This window comes from Conger conger, chromosome 3 (genome assembly GCF_963514075.1).
Source record: "Conger conger chromosome 3, fConCon1.1, whole genome shotgun sequence".
Taxonomy (NCBI): Eukaryota; Metazoa; Chordata; class Actinopteri; order Anguilliformes; family Congridae; genus Conger; species Conger conger.
In genome coordinates this window covers 27,253,206-27,267,718 of record NC_083762.1, presented here as the reverse complement: position 1 = coordinate 27,267,718, position 14,513 = coordinate 27,253,206, and the positions used below count along the sequence as shown (strand labels likewise).

General features: G+C 41.3%; 1 protein-coding gene across 1 annotated transcript; it reads left to right on the top strand.

Annotated features, from left to right (window-relative positions):
• Positions 1 to 4,912: 4,912 nt before the first annotated feature.
• On the top strand, positions 4,913 to 14,226 carry g3bp1 (GTPase activating protein (SH3 domain) binding protein 1). The gene is made up of 12 exons (XM_061235949.1): positions 4,913 to 5,069; positions 6,842 to 6,959; positions 7,343 to 7,424; positions 7,729 to 7,902; positions 8,080 to 8,170; positions 8,409 to 8,502; positions 8,839 to 9,064; positions 9,721 to 9,822; positions 10,712 to 10,829; positions 11,269 to 11,394; positions 11,712 to 11,821; positions 12,121 to 14,226. The coding sequence occupies exons 2-12, from the start codon at positions 6,865 to 6,867 to the stop codon at positions 12,349 to 12,351; spliced, it is 1,449 nt and encodes a 482-aa protein (XP_061091933.1). The 5' UTR covers positions 4,913 to 5,069; positions 6,842 to 6,864; the 3' UTR covers positions 12,352 to 14,226.
• Positions 14,227 to 14,513: the final 287 nt, after the last annotated feature.

Here is a 14,513-nt window from a genome sequence, read left to right as displayed (position 1 = left end):
TTTCTTCTGAATTGACAGTTTATTGGCTTTTCTTTGATGGATGACAAAGACATTTTGCCTGCTTGTTACCTCATTTTTATACCCTAGTGGAAAAGTGATAGAATGACACAAAATAGTTCCTTTACGCTGACATTAACTAAATGAAAGTAAAATTGTATTGATTTTATTTACAATAATTGTTAGGGGTGCCAATTTTTTTCTTTTCAGAAATAATGAGATTACTAAATAAAAAACATTGAGAAATTAGAGTAAATGTATTGAAATAAAGTATATTGTTTTCCTGTATGTTTGACCATAAAATATAGATCATTATCCATGTTGTTTATTATAAGTTCTATTTAAAAAAGTGCCAATCCCACTGTATCGAGATAATGCTTCACAATTCAAAAGATATTTGTTACCCACAAAACAGTCCTAAATTTCAGGTCATTATACTTACAGTGTCTCCTGAAAGGCACACACAATACAATGTATTTCTGTGATCACATGCTTCACATGGTGCATTATCTGGAGTTTCTGTTCTGTCGGAAAACTGTAAGACTGGAACTCATCCAAAAAACAAAATGTCCAAAAAAGGAAATAAACCCATTGAGAGTAAACGGTCAAAGGACCTTTGAGAATAGCCACAATAACCATTCTCAAGGACTATGTAGTTGCTAAACAATTTCTAACAACACTTGAATATCCAAATGTTTTTATATAATTGTCTTACTTGCATATTATATGAACCACATAATACAGACACATCATAAAATTGGACAGGGGAGTTTTGTGACATCATCTGTTATATATGCTGGTTTTACAAGTAACCACAATTTCCTATTTGTTCAAGCTATAATTCTGAGCCTATTTTTAAAATTAAAAGGTCCTCCAGGAGCCTACTGTAGACATTGCCCCTTTTTAATGCAAAGCACAGACCAGCACAGTTATATAAGATAATTGCAGGCTAGATTTCCTCTGAAACAGAGCTACAAATATTGCTTAGGTTAGTGGTTATTTAAGTTAGCTTATTCCGGAATTCCTAAAGAATAAATAGTACATTCTGACATTATGGAATCCTATATCGTTTCAGAGAATAACTCACTATTGAGCAAATAAGGCACGTTCGTTTTCTGCACATATATTTTCCAGATTATTTCAGTATTTCTTATATTTGTGTAACTGTTCATTCTTGTTTAATATTGTGTGAAAAATCTTCAAAGTCAGATTGTGCATCGAGGCAATAGCTTAGGTGGTAGCTAAGTGATACGCGAACAGGCTTGAGACATAAAACGTCCCAAAAGAAGATATGAGTAAGTAACATAGATCGCATTTGACGGTTATTACATTACGGAGGTAAGATAAGTTGTCGCTGCAGAGGATAGTAGGCTACTGGGTGTGAAAGCGTTATTACACTAAAATTGCTTCGGTTTACTTGCATAAGTCACAGCATCAACATTTCAAAAATCGCCTCCCAATTTCAGTCCCGACTACATGCGATTCCCTCGTTTAGAAAGGGGGAAATCGCATGGGGAATGGGGTATGGACTACCCTCTAGTTTCTAATTCTGCTGGGACAAAGCCGTAGTTCACCCTTTTACCAGCTGCACCTTCCCAGCCGCACACTCGCGCCAAGTATGGAGACGTACCGCCAAAACAAATGGCGACCCCACCCCTATCCTGGATCAACACGGAAGTGAAAGGAATCCGCTGTCTTTCAACGAAATATTACTCATTATTAGCGATATAGCAATTTTATGAGAGCCGAACCGTTCCCCACTGAGTAAATAGAACACATTTTATCTACCGTTCAGAGTAAATAAAGTACATGGTTTAGGCTATATGTTGCGCATAGGCTATGTCAGTCTGCTTCTCATCATACGTCGGGGATTCGGGGATCTTGACAGTCCCGCCTCGCGTTTAAATAAATATTTGGCAATATAATTTAGTGAACCAGACAAATTCTTTCACATTCTTTGGCATACCGGAAAATGTTTAATATGTAGCCTAGGCTAGGCTATGCCAGCTGTGATACACAGGAAAACGAAGAGAATGTTCAAGAAGGCGTTGACTGACACTATGCCTGCGCGTGTGTCTGGCCAAAGAAAAGAACGAGAGCTATATTATTTCCTTAGGATCCTCAAACAATCAGGATTGTGTGATATTTGTATAGAGTAACCGCCGTCATATATATATATATATATATATATATATATATATATATATATATATATATATATATATATATTTTTTTTTTAAACATGTAGACTACTTTCTGAATTAGCTACTTTAATTTACTTTAATTTATTAAGTCAAGCAAACACATATGTACAAACACATAGCCTTTATTGTTTTTGTCATTCAAGACTTGGATTAGGCCTATCTAAATAATAATTTCCAGGTCTCAGGAGGATGAATAAATAGTTTTCGTAAAGTATCATCGTATGTCCCAAGTGGAGACTGTCTCCCTCTGCAGGATGAGGAAGCACCGTGTTTTGATGATTATAAGACAAACATACAGACAGTTTTTATTTCATATTATTTACATCCGTATTTGTTTTACAGTACCATTTTACAGAAAAAGTTAATGGCAACCAACGTGCCCCATAATCCCAGTACTCTGTACACAGTATATTTGGCATCTGCCCACTTTGGGATTGTCTGGAGCAGTGGGTAGACAGGTGGCTTCTCAATCAGAGCCTACTAGCCTGTATCTCACTTTGGCCAGTATCATGGCCCAATTTTCGGTATTCATGTGTGCATATGCTTTCCAGGCAGTAGCCTATTGGTATTTGTCTTCACTTTTCTTACTATATTTGGGAGAGAAGGCAAAAGGGGGGAAATCATTTAGCAATGCTATAACAATAAGTACTGAGATAAGCTTATGAAAGCAAATACTTTCATTGTGAAAATCATTCTCTATTAATACAAGCTGGTATGTTCATTTTAATGAGGAAATCTGCAAAAGTATAACGTGAAGTTGCCTACCACTTAAAGTATAACTCAAAATAGAAACGATAATTACTTTATTTGAATCTATACATGACTTCCACTTTTTAAGTCTGATAATATAGAACTTATTGCAATTATATATAGAGTTGAGATGCCTAAACATAGCAAATGAATTATTTTATTTTTGTAAAATGGTAAGCTGTATTATGCATGCAAGTACCATAAAAAGTAGATTTTCTGTCGGCTACTTTTGTCTCTCAATCATCAAATTAACAAATGTAGTTACCATAAAGGTGTAGTAACACTCTGTACTTACCAAAAGTATGGTGTAGCCACAATAAGATCTACACAGCCGTTGGGCCCTTGAGATAGGCCCTTAACCCTGCATTGTCTCCTGCTTAGTCTAATCAACTGTACGTCGCTCTGGATAAGAGCGTCTGCCAAATGCCATTAATGCTATGTAATGTAATGGTTACACTAAATAAACCCAGTCAAAGTTACATGTTTGAAGTAGTAGTAGGTGTAGCACATTAGTAATTTGCATATCTACATTTATAATCATTTAGAGTATACATTACGAATTAAAAATCTGTGAAATATACACTTATTATCTTTTTGTTGCTATCACTGATGGACAGAAATAAATACAGTCAAATGCCCAGTTGGCAAAATTACGTGCAGATGATTTCAAAATGACATTCAAATTACTTTTAATTTTGCATTCACCAATTTGGGTGCTGGGGAATCATCTTCAAGCCGGTGGTAAGCGGTGTAATAAACTGTTTTAACTGTTCAGGTAAGCTGGCCCTAATTCCACATTGTCACCTGGTCGTGTGTGTTTTGCAGTGTTTAATATATTACACTCCCCTAAGTTTACAATTTTTTATATAGAATCATACATCAATAATACAATGTGAGAGGGTCTTCAATGCTATAATGACAAATATTCTACAATCTAAAGCTGACCCAATGGTCAAGAATTAATATTATCTTACACTATTGAATTAATTTACCCTCAAATTAGTATTCTATTTTCAAGGCTGTGACTGTGCAATTTTGTGGAATTAACTTGATAATGTTAGTAGGCTGAACAAATCTTAGCACTGCTTGTGCAGCTACTGGTTTATTAACACTAGAGGGCGACAGCTCCACAAAAGCCCCCTGGGTGTGACCCATAATCCCAGTACTCTGTACACAGCATTCATGACCATGTAAAGTGAAGCATCTTTGGCATCTGCCCACTGTGGGATTGGCTGTAGCCGTGGGTAGACAGGTGGATTCTCAATCAGGTAGATCCTGCTAGCCCCATTACTCACTTTAGCCGGTACTATGGCCCAATTTACCCTATTCTTGTGTACACATTATGCTTGCCAAGTGGTAGGCTACTGGTCATTTAACAATACTGTCATAATACTTTTATAAACTTATGAAAGCTAATGCTTTGATGGTAAAAAAAAAAAAAAAAGGGTTCCTACAATATGATTCAAACTATACAGCAGAAATATTTCTTTTGATAAGGGAATCAACAAAGACATATGTGCATACCACTAAAAGTACATTCAAAAATTAAACGAGAATCACTTTCTTTTCATCTATCCTTAACTTCCATTTATTCTATCGTCCTAACGTCAGTTCCAATAGTACAAAGAATAAAGTAGACTATGCAAGTTTCCGTTGGCATATGCCGTTGCCATATCTTTTTTAATGTAAGCATTTTCATTCACTGAAAATTGAAAATACATAACTCTTGTCATTTTTTTTATGTGAAACAACAACCAATTTTGCTGTAACATCACAAGTCCACATTTCTTCTCGTCGTGGGCTGATCTTGGATTAACCTAACTTGCTGATTTCTCTCCAATTGGTCGCCGCTTTTCGTTTACGTCATCAATTGCAATTGGCTACGGAGAACATTTAGCTATTAAACCCACGTTTGATTGGTGGTAAATTATCTTTACTGTTACTTTATTGGTCCGCTAAAATGTTGGAACATTCTATTAGGTTGTTCCTTAGCCAGCAGTGAGAGAAGCCGGTTGAGCACGTTGTAAGGCCGTTGGAGTTCGTCTGAACGCTTCGCAGGGGTCGAGGATTCAATCCGTTACATCAAAAAATACTAATCTGAAGTATATTTGCCATCAGGTAAATTGTGTTTATCACTAGTGGATACATTGTTGTCTTTGTATTTGATTGAATGTCTTTGGCTGGTGGAAATGTGGTTATTTATGTATCTACGTAACGTTAACTGGCTAATAAAGCTATGCAACACTTAGCTATTTATTTGAGATAACTGGCTAATGATATAACGTTAGCAATGACCAGTTGACCAGCTGACCAATAACTAACGTAATGTTACCAGTCATCGATCAAGCTAGGCCAAGTTGTGCTTTTCGTGTTAAACTTAATCATTTAGCTAACGTTATAGCTTTCTGGTTGGTTAAAGTTATCTGTAGATTTTACCGTTTATTTGATGGTTAGCTAGTCGTCTACCTTGTGAACTAATTTAGCTATAAGCTTTGCTCATTGGCGAAGGACAAGTAAATGACTGCTAGCTAGTTCGTTCAGCCGTTAATTCAGCCGACAGTGGCTAACCGTATCACCGACCGACTTGCATACGGAGAGTGGCAGGGGTATATTGCTTGCTGACAAAGCAGTATTTCTAGTATTTCGAGCTAATTTACATCGGGTGGCTTCAAGCTTTTTATATAACGGATAAACCAGTTCTAGCTACATATTGTCTTTACTCACTAACTAGCTATCCGGGTTAACTTCGGTTAGATGAGTTAACTTACTGCAATGAGCGGATGTAAGTTGGCTAATTTGGTCGCTAGTTAGCAAACTAACGTTATCTAACTTGGCTAACTAGTATTCGGTACGATGTTTGATTGGTACCACTAGGTTAGCCAGCTGACGTTATAGCCTATAGCTAGCTATAGCTATTCGGCACATATGTTTGACACATGCTCTTGTACAAGTAACGCTAGGAACATTCTAGAACAACCTTTACTACAACTACTCTGGAAATTAACATGTGAACTGTGGAAGGGATGTTGCAACTCGATAGTTTGCTCGTCAGGCAAATGTGATTTTGGAGAGCATGTGCCTGTATTGTTAGCTTGCTAGCTAGTGGCTATATAACATTTCACCCCACATGTGCTGTGCGTATCCATTTTGCAATGCGGAAATGGGTGAGCCCGCTTCCATGAGCTAGCTAGAAAATTTTGTGAGCTAGCTTGCTGGCTACCATTTTATCTAACTTGGCTACCCTCAAGCTGCTTTAGTTGGCAGCTAGAATGCGGCCATGAGCTTGGGGCAGTGGTCCACGTTCAGCTGCTAAAATATAATTGATATGTTGATCACTCTTGTAATTAAGCTAAGCGTCTAACGTATCGTTACATTGGATAGTTTAACGAAACCGTAACTGACTTAAGAGAGTTTTTTTTTAAACTTAACGTTACCTTAGCAAATATTGCGTTCTCTTATTGTCACGGTTATTGGCATGAAAAAGAGAGGGGCAGGCTAACCGTTATCCAAATTTAATCTGTTCAACTGATCGGGATAATTGATAGCTTCATTTCATTGTATAGTATTCAATGTAAAAGACCGTTAAAGGTGCGTCCATGAAGTGTTGTAGTTACCTTTGCTGCGTCGTGGCTTGTCACCAAGATTACCGAGAGGAGGTATACATTAATTGGTTCAATTCATACGTGGTGTATATTTTGCTGGCTGGTTCCTGTAGTAAAATATTTGCTAAGTGTTTGTCATCAGGAAGCGCGCCGGCGTAAGAAAATGAGTAAACTATGGCCCCTGGCTTGTCATGCCCTGGCCGGATAAAGTTACATTAGCACTGTACATCTGACTATCTCCCATTTGCCTAATTCTAATGGACACTATACGTTTTGTCTGCTCTTTAGCTACAAACAAGTTGACCAAAGAAATGGTGATGGAGAAGCCAAGTGCCCAGCTTGTCGGGCGAGAGTTTGTTCGACAGTATTACACTCTTCTGAACCAGGCACCCGACTATCTTCACAGGTAAATCTTACACACAACTTGAATACACAAGCCCCAACTAGCAGTATGCAATTTATTGTACATTTGACATGTAGCAGTTGTTCAGTGCTAACGGATTAAGTATATATGCAGCATGGGGCATTTTTGAAAGCCAGTTGGAGAGCTATGAGCATTAGCCTATGCTATGACTTCAACTGGATTAATGGCTCATGGCTGAGTTCTGTCTTATGTCACCTTGTTTCTACCTTGTTCCTTTGTGGTCTTGTGTGGTAATGATCCTTTGTGAATATATATTTTATTCCTGAATGAACAACATCTTCAGTTTCCCCATAATGTGGAAATTAGAAAGATTTATGGTGAGGGAAAAATCATCACGCTGACCTTTTTAACCTCAATTTTCACAGGTTTTATGGTAAGAACTCATCCTATGTCCACGGGGGCTTGGACAGCACCGGCAAGCCAGCCGAAGCAGTCTATGGGCAGACTGTAAGTACCCAATTAATTAACAAGGCCTTTTGCTAATTGAGGTGAATATGTCATACCTTTTGAAATTCGGCCCATTACTCAGCCCACGTACCGGGGAATTTATAATTTATCCTGAATGACACTTAAGTTAGACCTGCATTGATAGTGCCAGTGCATGCAGCAAGAGTTCAGAAGGCTGCCACTTACCTAGAGCCAAAGGAGCTGACGGATGTGTGTTAATTCTGGCTCCTTATAAAGTTTTGAGCTGCCGACAATTATCACAGAGCTTTGGCACTGGGACAACGGTTTCAATTTCTGTTTCTAGGAAATCCACAAAAAGGTGATGGCGCTGAGCTTTCGGGAATGCCATACCAAGATACGCCACGTGGATGCCCACGCCACACTGAACGAGGGTGTGGTTGTGCAGGTGATGGGAGAGCTGTCCAACAACATGCAGCCAATGAGGAAGTTCATGCAGACTTTTGTTCTGGCACCTGAGGTGAGGAACCCTTCATTAATTTAACGGCGGCAGACATTTTGAATTATTTGACCCTGTTGTGAGAAATTATGGTCCTTACAGATTTAATTTGTGTATTATATCGTGTGTGTGACCCCCATGTATTAAAGTTGTTCTCAAGTGTTGGCAAATATTTCACGTCATGCTCTTCCACCACAGGGCACCGTGGCAAACAAGTTCTATGTACACAATGACATATTCCGCTATCAAGATGAAGTATTTGGAGACTCTGATTCGGAACCCCCTGAGGGTGAGGAGAGACTTTATTATCTAAATGTCTGCTTTGGAATTGGGATTTCAATCTGCCTTTCTTGCCAGTTCTCTTTGAATATGTACTCACTTACACATATGGTTCAGAATCGTTTGGCATGTAATCACTGATTCTCCAATAAAAATTGTATTAGACTGTGCAAATGTCTTTTGCTGATGCCCGTTTTTGGTTCTAAAACGTAACCGTTTCTCACTGCTGCAAATATTCTGTATCTTAGAGTCTGAAGGTGAGGTCGAGGAGCTGGAAGAGAGGGTCAACACACCAGAAGTGGCACAGGAGGAGTCCGCTGCATTTTATGAACAGACGCCATGGTAAGGGTATTTTCTGTTCCTTTATTAGGAACCCTGCTGATGTAACGTTTCCCCACCGCCCGTTCTATTAGCTCCCACTTGCCAGCTCCAGAAGGCTACGACACTAGCTGAGATGTGCCACGCGGCGCAGTCACATTCTGTAAATCGAACTATGCCACCGACGCCAGCAGAGCAGCGCTATTGGATTACTCTGTGTAGCGGCGTAATGGGTCCGTGTCAGTAGGTAATGGCGGCGCATAGGAAAATCAGATCTCAGCTCGGGCAGAAATAGCAGCGCAGTACGAGGGGAGCTTCGTTCGGCGGGGCTAATGTCGGACGCACGGCGTGCCGTTTCAGCGCGGAGCTGGAGGAGCCCCTGGAGGAGCCGGCCCTCAGCCCGGAGCCGGAGCCCACGCAGGAGCCAGGGCCCGAGGCGGTGTCGGAGCCCGAGGCGGCCGAGCCCGAGGTGAAACAGGAGCCTGAACCCGAGCCGGAGGTCTCCGCCGAGGAGCAGCCCGAGCAGAAGAGCCCCCCTTCTCCCACACCCGCCGACCCTGCACCTGCTGCGCCCGAGGAGAACCGGGTATGCACCCCTCCCCCAGCCCCGCTAATAGCAGCGCTGCCGTCTGGCCCGGGGTCCCCTTTCAGCAGCCGCACATTTTTTTTGAAACTCGTACAGGCGGTTTTTCTAAAAATGAGTTTGACCATGTTTTTAGCCTAGGTATGTTGTGTTGTAATAGACTAGGTTCCCATGTTTTGGTAGCTTGGAGTTAGTGAGTAATTACTAAACCAAATGCTATGGAAGCAAATGATGCAATAATTTGTGGGCTACTTGGTTTACTTTCTCCTTACATTTTAATGTCAAACTAATAACCTGTGTGTACAATTCACTAAAACTGGATGGCCAATGCAGATTAAGTGCTGTTACTAAACAAAAGCAAGTGGCCTGAAGTGAAATGAATGGTCACTGAAGAGGGGTTTTGGGATATAATTTTGTAGAATACATGAGGATTTGATCTTTGAGAATCCTAAGGTTAAAAAATGAGAACCTGATGAAGGTATGTATGGCAGGAAGACTGCTAGACCGAGTTGGTAACAGATGGAGATGGCAGGAAGACTGCTAGACGGAGTTGGTAACAGATAGAGATGGCAGGAAGACTGCTAGACGGAGTTGGTAACAGATAGAGATGGCAGGAAGACTGCTAGACAGAGTTGTAACGTGACCCTTCTGGCCTGCAGCCTTTCTCCTGGGCCTCCGTCACCAGTAAGAACCTTCCTCCTGGTGGAGTGGTGCCAGCCTCTGGAATCCCACCACACGTCGTAAAGGCTCCAGCCGTGCAGGTATGTTCACTGGATTCTCAGGTTTAAGGAGCACGTGCACATGCAGCTGGTTCTTGGAACATTTTTTGCGCCTCTGCTGATTTGCTCGTTCATGCCAGCACCTCGTTCACACGTACTATGAAGCCAGTCACCCACAACTCGTATGTGATTAACACTTGAAAATAGCTGATTTAGCAAACCACATCGCTAGAGACTCCCATAATGCTTCCTTACACAAGTAACAATGATTAAAGATGTTGCATATTACTATTTTGCTTTAAAGCTGAAGTAAACGAACGCATTTGCACAAGTTTCCTGCCTGAACATGAATAATATGGGAAAAGATTAATGTTCTGCTGGTAGTCGTGTCGAGGGGCAAAACGTTTTGCATGATGATACAGGCCCCAGCTTTACTCATTTGTTGAGCAAAGTTATTCTGAGCCATTGGACCCCTCTAAGCATAGCTTGAGGAAAATCTAGCTCTGGTGCCAGAAATTTATCAGTGATGCTGTTGCCTATGTATGGGGAAACGCTGCAGGAACTCCGCTCCAGACTGCATAACAATTTCTGTATTCAGCATTCATCCGTAGACATTTCCTGTGTTCTCGACTGTATGTTCAGGCCCAATGACCCTTGTGCTATTGTGAGCCTGACCGGAAAATTCGCATTACAGTAGTAACCAATATCTTGCGGCCTTAAAAACGGTCCAGTCGCCTGAAATGCAATAAAATGGTGAATACGATTATCCACTATGCACTTCTAGCATATCTGCTGTAATGGGCTCTGAAGTTGGGTCAGTTGTCATTGCGGAGGTTTGAGCGCCCGTTCTCTCGCACGGTGACTGGGTTCTCCAGGCCGGTGGCATGCAGCGTGTCAGGTTTGGTGAGTGTGCGGTGTCTTCCTCTCTCAGCCCCGGGCGGAGGTGAAGGCGGAAGCTCAGACCACAGCACAGAGGCCGCAGAGAGACCAGAGGACACGGGAGCAGAGGCCCGGACCTCCTCCGGCCCACAGAGGACCCCGGCCAGGAGGTACACTCATCGCTCCACAGCCCCCGTGGCATACTGACCAACCTTGTGTAACTGCAATCCTGCACCCCATGTGGAATTTTGTGGTTGCCCAAGGTGTTGTCGACATGGCCTGTCACAGGTCTCAGATGGATTTCAAATATTTTTTTCCACCCTGTGGTATATCAAACAGAAAAAATGTGATGAGTGGTTAATCCTCTCTAGCTCAGGTATGCACCTGAAACCACACACTTTTGCATGTAGCTGATAAAATTTATCAAAAAATTTTCTAAATACATTTTCTATATTTTGTCAGATCAGTTACGATCTGGCGGTGTGAATGAACTGAAAGATTTCTCATTGTAATTTATTTGCTTTGCGAGCGGAGGTGCAGATTTGACACGTAGGTGAACCTCATGGTGAATGGTATTTGGCATGTGTGTGACGGCTGCTCTCCGTGCAGTTCGGGAAGGTGAGCAGGGAGAATCGGAGGTGCGGCGTGTCGTCAGGTATCCAGACAGCCACCAGGTGTTTGTGGGAAACGTGCCCCACGACGTGGACAAAGCCGAGCTCAAGGAGTTCTTCGAACGTACGTCTTCCTTTCGGCTTTGCTTTATTTTGTAGTTTACATTTTTTTGGGTAACAGGGTTACATGACTTGGCGTTAACTAATATATTGAGAAATAATTATGTATTTGTTAATGGTTAACTGCTAATGTATAAATATTCAGGTAAAAAATGCATAGTGGGCAGTTAACAAATGCAACAAAGTTTCATGCTTAATGCGTTTATACGTCAATTAATGTACGTTAACTACATTTGTTAATGCCAAGTCATGTATTGTAAAATGTGACTTTTGGGGTTTTATTAAGAATTTGAAAGGAATGCAACCTCTTCTTTCACGCAGAGTACGGCACAGTACTGGAGCTGAGGATCAACAGCGGAGGGAAGCTGCCTAACTTCGGCTTTGTGGTGTTCGACGATTCTGAACCTGTGCAGAAAATCCTAAACAGCAGGGTACCATTTCTCTTTTTGTGTGTTAAGTGTAACACGAACGTGCTTTTGCAACATGAACGATGGCAAGTTCTGCAGTGGATTGGATTTGTGTTGTTTTATTTGCCTAGGCCATCTGGTTAGTTGCAGGCAATCACTGTCTTGAATGTCTATAAACAGATGTTTTGGGGCCCCGTGCAGCAATTGAAGTCCTGTAGCAGCTGAAACCGAACCAAATCCGCGCTCTGATGCCTAGTTTTAGTTTCGCAGCGCTGACAAGCTGTGTCCTAACATCCGGCATCGAATCTTGTTTTTAATCTCAGCCCATCAAGTTCCGCGGTGACGTGCGTCTGAACGTGGAGGAGAAGAAAACCCGCTCGGCCCGGGAAGGAGACCGCAGAGACATCCGCCCCAGGGGCCCCGGGGGACCCCGCGACAGAATAGGAGGCCCCCGAGTCGCCCCCACCCGTGGAGGCATGGCCCAGAAACCCAGCTTTGGTGCTGGACGTGGCACTGGACCCAGTGAGGGCCGTTATGCGGGTCCACGCCAGTGAATCCCCCCCCCTCACCCCCCTCCCAACGCCCCCTCACACACCACACACACACACATGCATACACACATATACACACACACTCACGAGGACACTCATGCACCCAACCAACACACACACTAACCACTACTGATCCCTGTCACCTAGCAACCAGGGTGGCTTGCATCTCTCCTTCTCTCAGCTTTTGTTTTCAGCTTTGGGGTTTTGGAATGTGGTCCTGGACATTTATTTTCCTCATCTTTCTTAGTTCTGAACTTATTCGTAACAGAAAACAAATGACAGAGCTACATGAATTGAAGAAAAAAAGAAAAGAAAAAAAAATCCAGAGACTGGCTTTGGCGTTCTCTCCCTGTTTCTTAAAGGAACGTTTTTTACTTCTTGGGCAATCCTGTGTATTGCTGCCACCCTGTTTTTCAGAAGTTAAATACGAACACGGTTTGTTGAAATTACTGCAAAGTTCAATCATCATGTCTGTCTGAATGGTTGCTATTCACTGCGTCTCATCCTTTTACCCTCCCCACTCCCTGTTGCTTCCTTCGTATTTCATCACGTATGACATGCAGTATTTTTAACAACTTTGAGCTAATGAGAGAACAACTTTTAATACATACTATTTTTAAACCACTTCATTTGTTTTGTAGTCTGATTTGAACATGGCAAACCTCTGTTGAGAGATGTTCTGTTTTGTAAAAGCAAATTGTTGTGCCTTCTATTTATCTCATTCCAGTCATGAAAGATGTAAAAATAAAGTGTAGATTTGCTTTATCACTATATTTTTTGACGTTCTTCTCCAAAGGCTTTTTTTAATTTTTTATTCCACAAATTGCTTGCATTTGAATGGAGGACTACACCACGGTTGCTCCGCCAGTCTGCTCTGTATTGGCCTATGCAAAACTGGCTGCGGTTTTGCGATTCCTTCTGGATAAACGGTAACGATCCATTACACATATGTAAATAAGCCCCCATATACAGGCTTCAGCTTCTCCTATTGCCCAGTGTACACTTACACAACTTGTCTGTGTCTGTTCGTACTGCAGTCATTTTAGACCATTCCCTCTAATTTTCACCAGTCCCTACGACTGCATCTGAAACTAAATGCCAATTTTGTTTGCTTGGGGGACTGCAAGTGGTGGCATTAGTCCAGTAGGGGACAGTCTTTGCTGTGGTCTAGAGGTCTACAACTCCAGTACTTGAGAGCTGCAGGGTCTGCTGGCTTTTGTTTTTAATTTGAAAATCAGTGATGAATTCAGGCCTGAGAAACCACCTTTAATTGGTTTTAATCAACTGCTTTAATTGAAGTACTGACTAATGTAGAGAACTAGCAGACCATACAGCTGTCTGGGACCTGAGTTTCAGACCTCTGCTCCGGACTAAACGCAAAAGCCAACCAACCCAAAGCATAATGATTTGGTATGCTAGTGTTGGAGATGCGCTTCAATAGAATTAGCCTGTGTGTCCTGGCCACATTCCACATTTTGGTTTGATTAGTTTTTTTATTTTATTAGAGCCCTGCTTGGTAATTGTTCGAAATAAGCATTTCCTAAGTGTCGTTTTTGCTGCTGTAAAATGGTCTTTAGGCACAAAAAAGGCCTCGAGTAAATGCAAGGTGAAGTCGGGTAATTCCCAAATATATTGACAAAGTGTATTTCGGCTGATTTAATCGCACATCCTGAGCAAGGGCATGTTATCTCTGTGTTGGATGACAATGACAAACTGCTCTAGTGTTTTCAGTCATTTGTGTGCTGGTACATGTTTCAAGGGTTACGTAGCCTCTGCCTAAAAACAAAAGCAACAAGCAAGCCTGTAAATACAAGGGCAAATGAAAAAATACATGAGCATGGAAAGAATAAATAAAGAGCTGTTGAATTTGTTTCTCAATCATTTTTAAGTATTTCAATCTGTCATTGTTCTTAAATCTGGTTTGGATTCAATTGTTTATGTTCAGCTTTGTCTATAGGGACAAAGACCCATTTTGTCTTGATTTTCCTCTGGTTTGCCACAATTTTATATTTGGATTCTCACAATTAACATGGTGTTAGTGGTCATTCTCAGATTTTATTAAAGGGTATTTTTATACATTTTGGTTTCGCCATGTAGAACTTGCAGTTGTGTTTATACATAGTGCCACCCATGTGTTTAATTGACTCCTTAATGCAGATATGAGA

What these genes read in the sequence shown, in the direction of transcription:
- g3bp1 (XM_061235949.1), top strand. Translation starts at nt 6,865, where the DNA reads ATGGTGATGGAGAAGCCAAGTGCCCAGCTTGTCGGGCGAGAGTTTGTT. An exon ending in AAGCAGTCTATGGGCAGACT is followed by an intron (nt 7,425 to 7,728) that starts GTAAGTACCCAA and finishes TTCTGTTTCTAG; the next exon opens with GAAATCCACAAAAAGGTGAT. An exon ending in AGAAAATCCTAAACAGCAGG is followed by an intron (nt 11,822 to 12,120) that starts GTACCATTTCTC and finishes TTTTAATCTCAG; the next exon opens with CCCATCAAGTTCCGCGGTGA.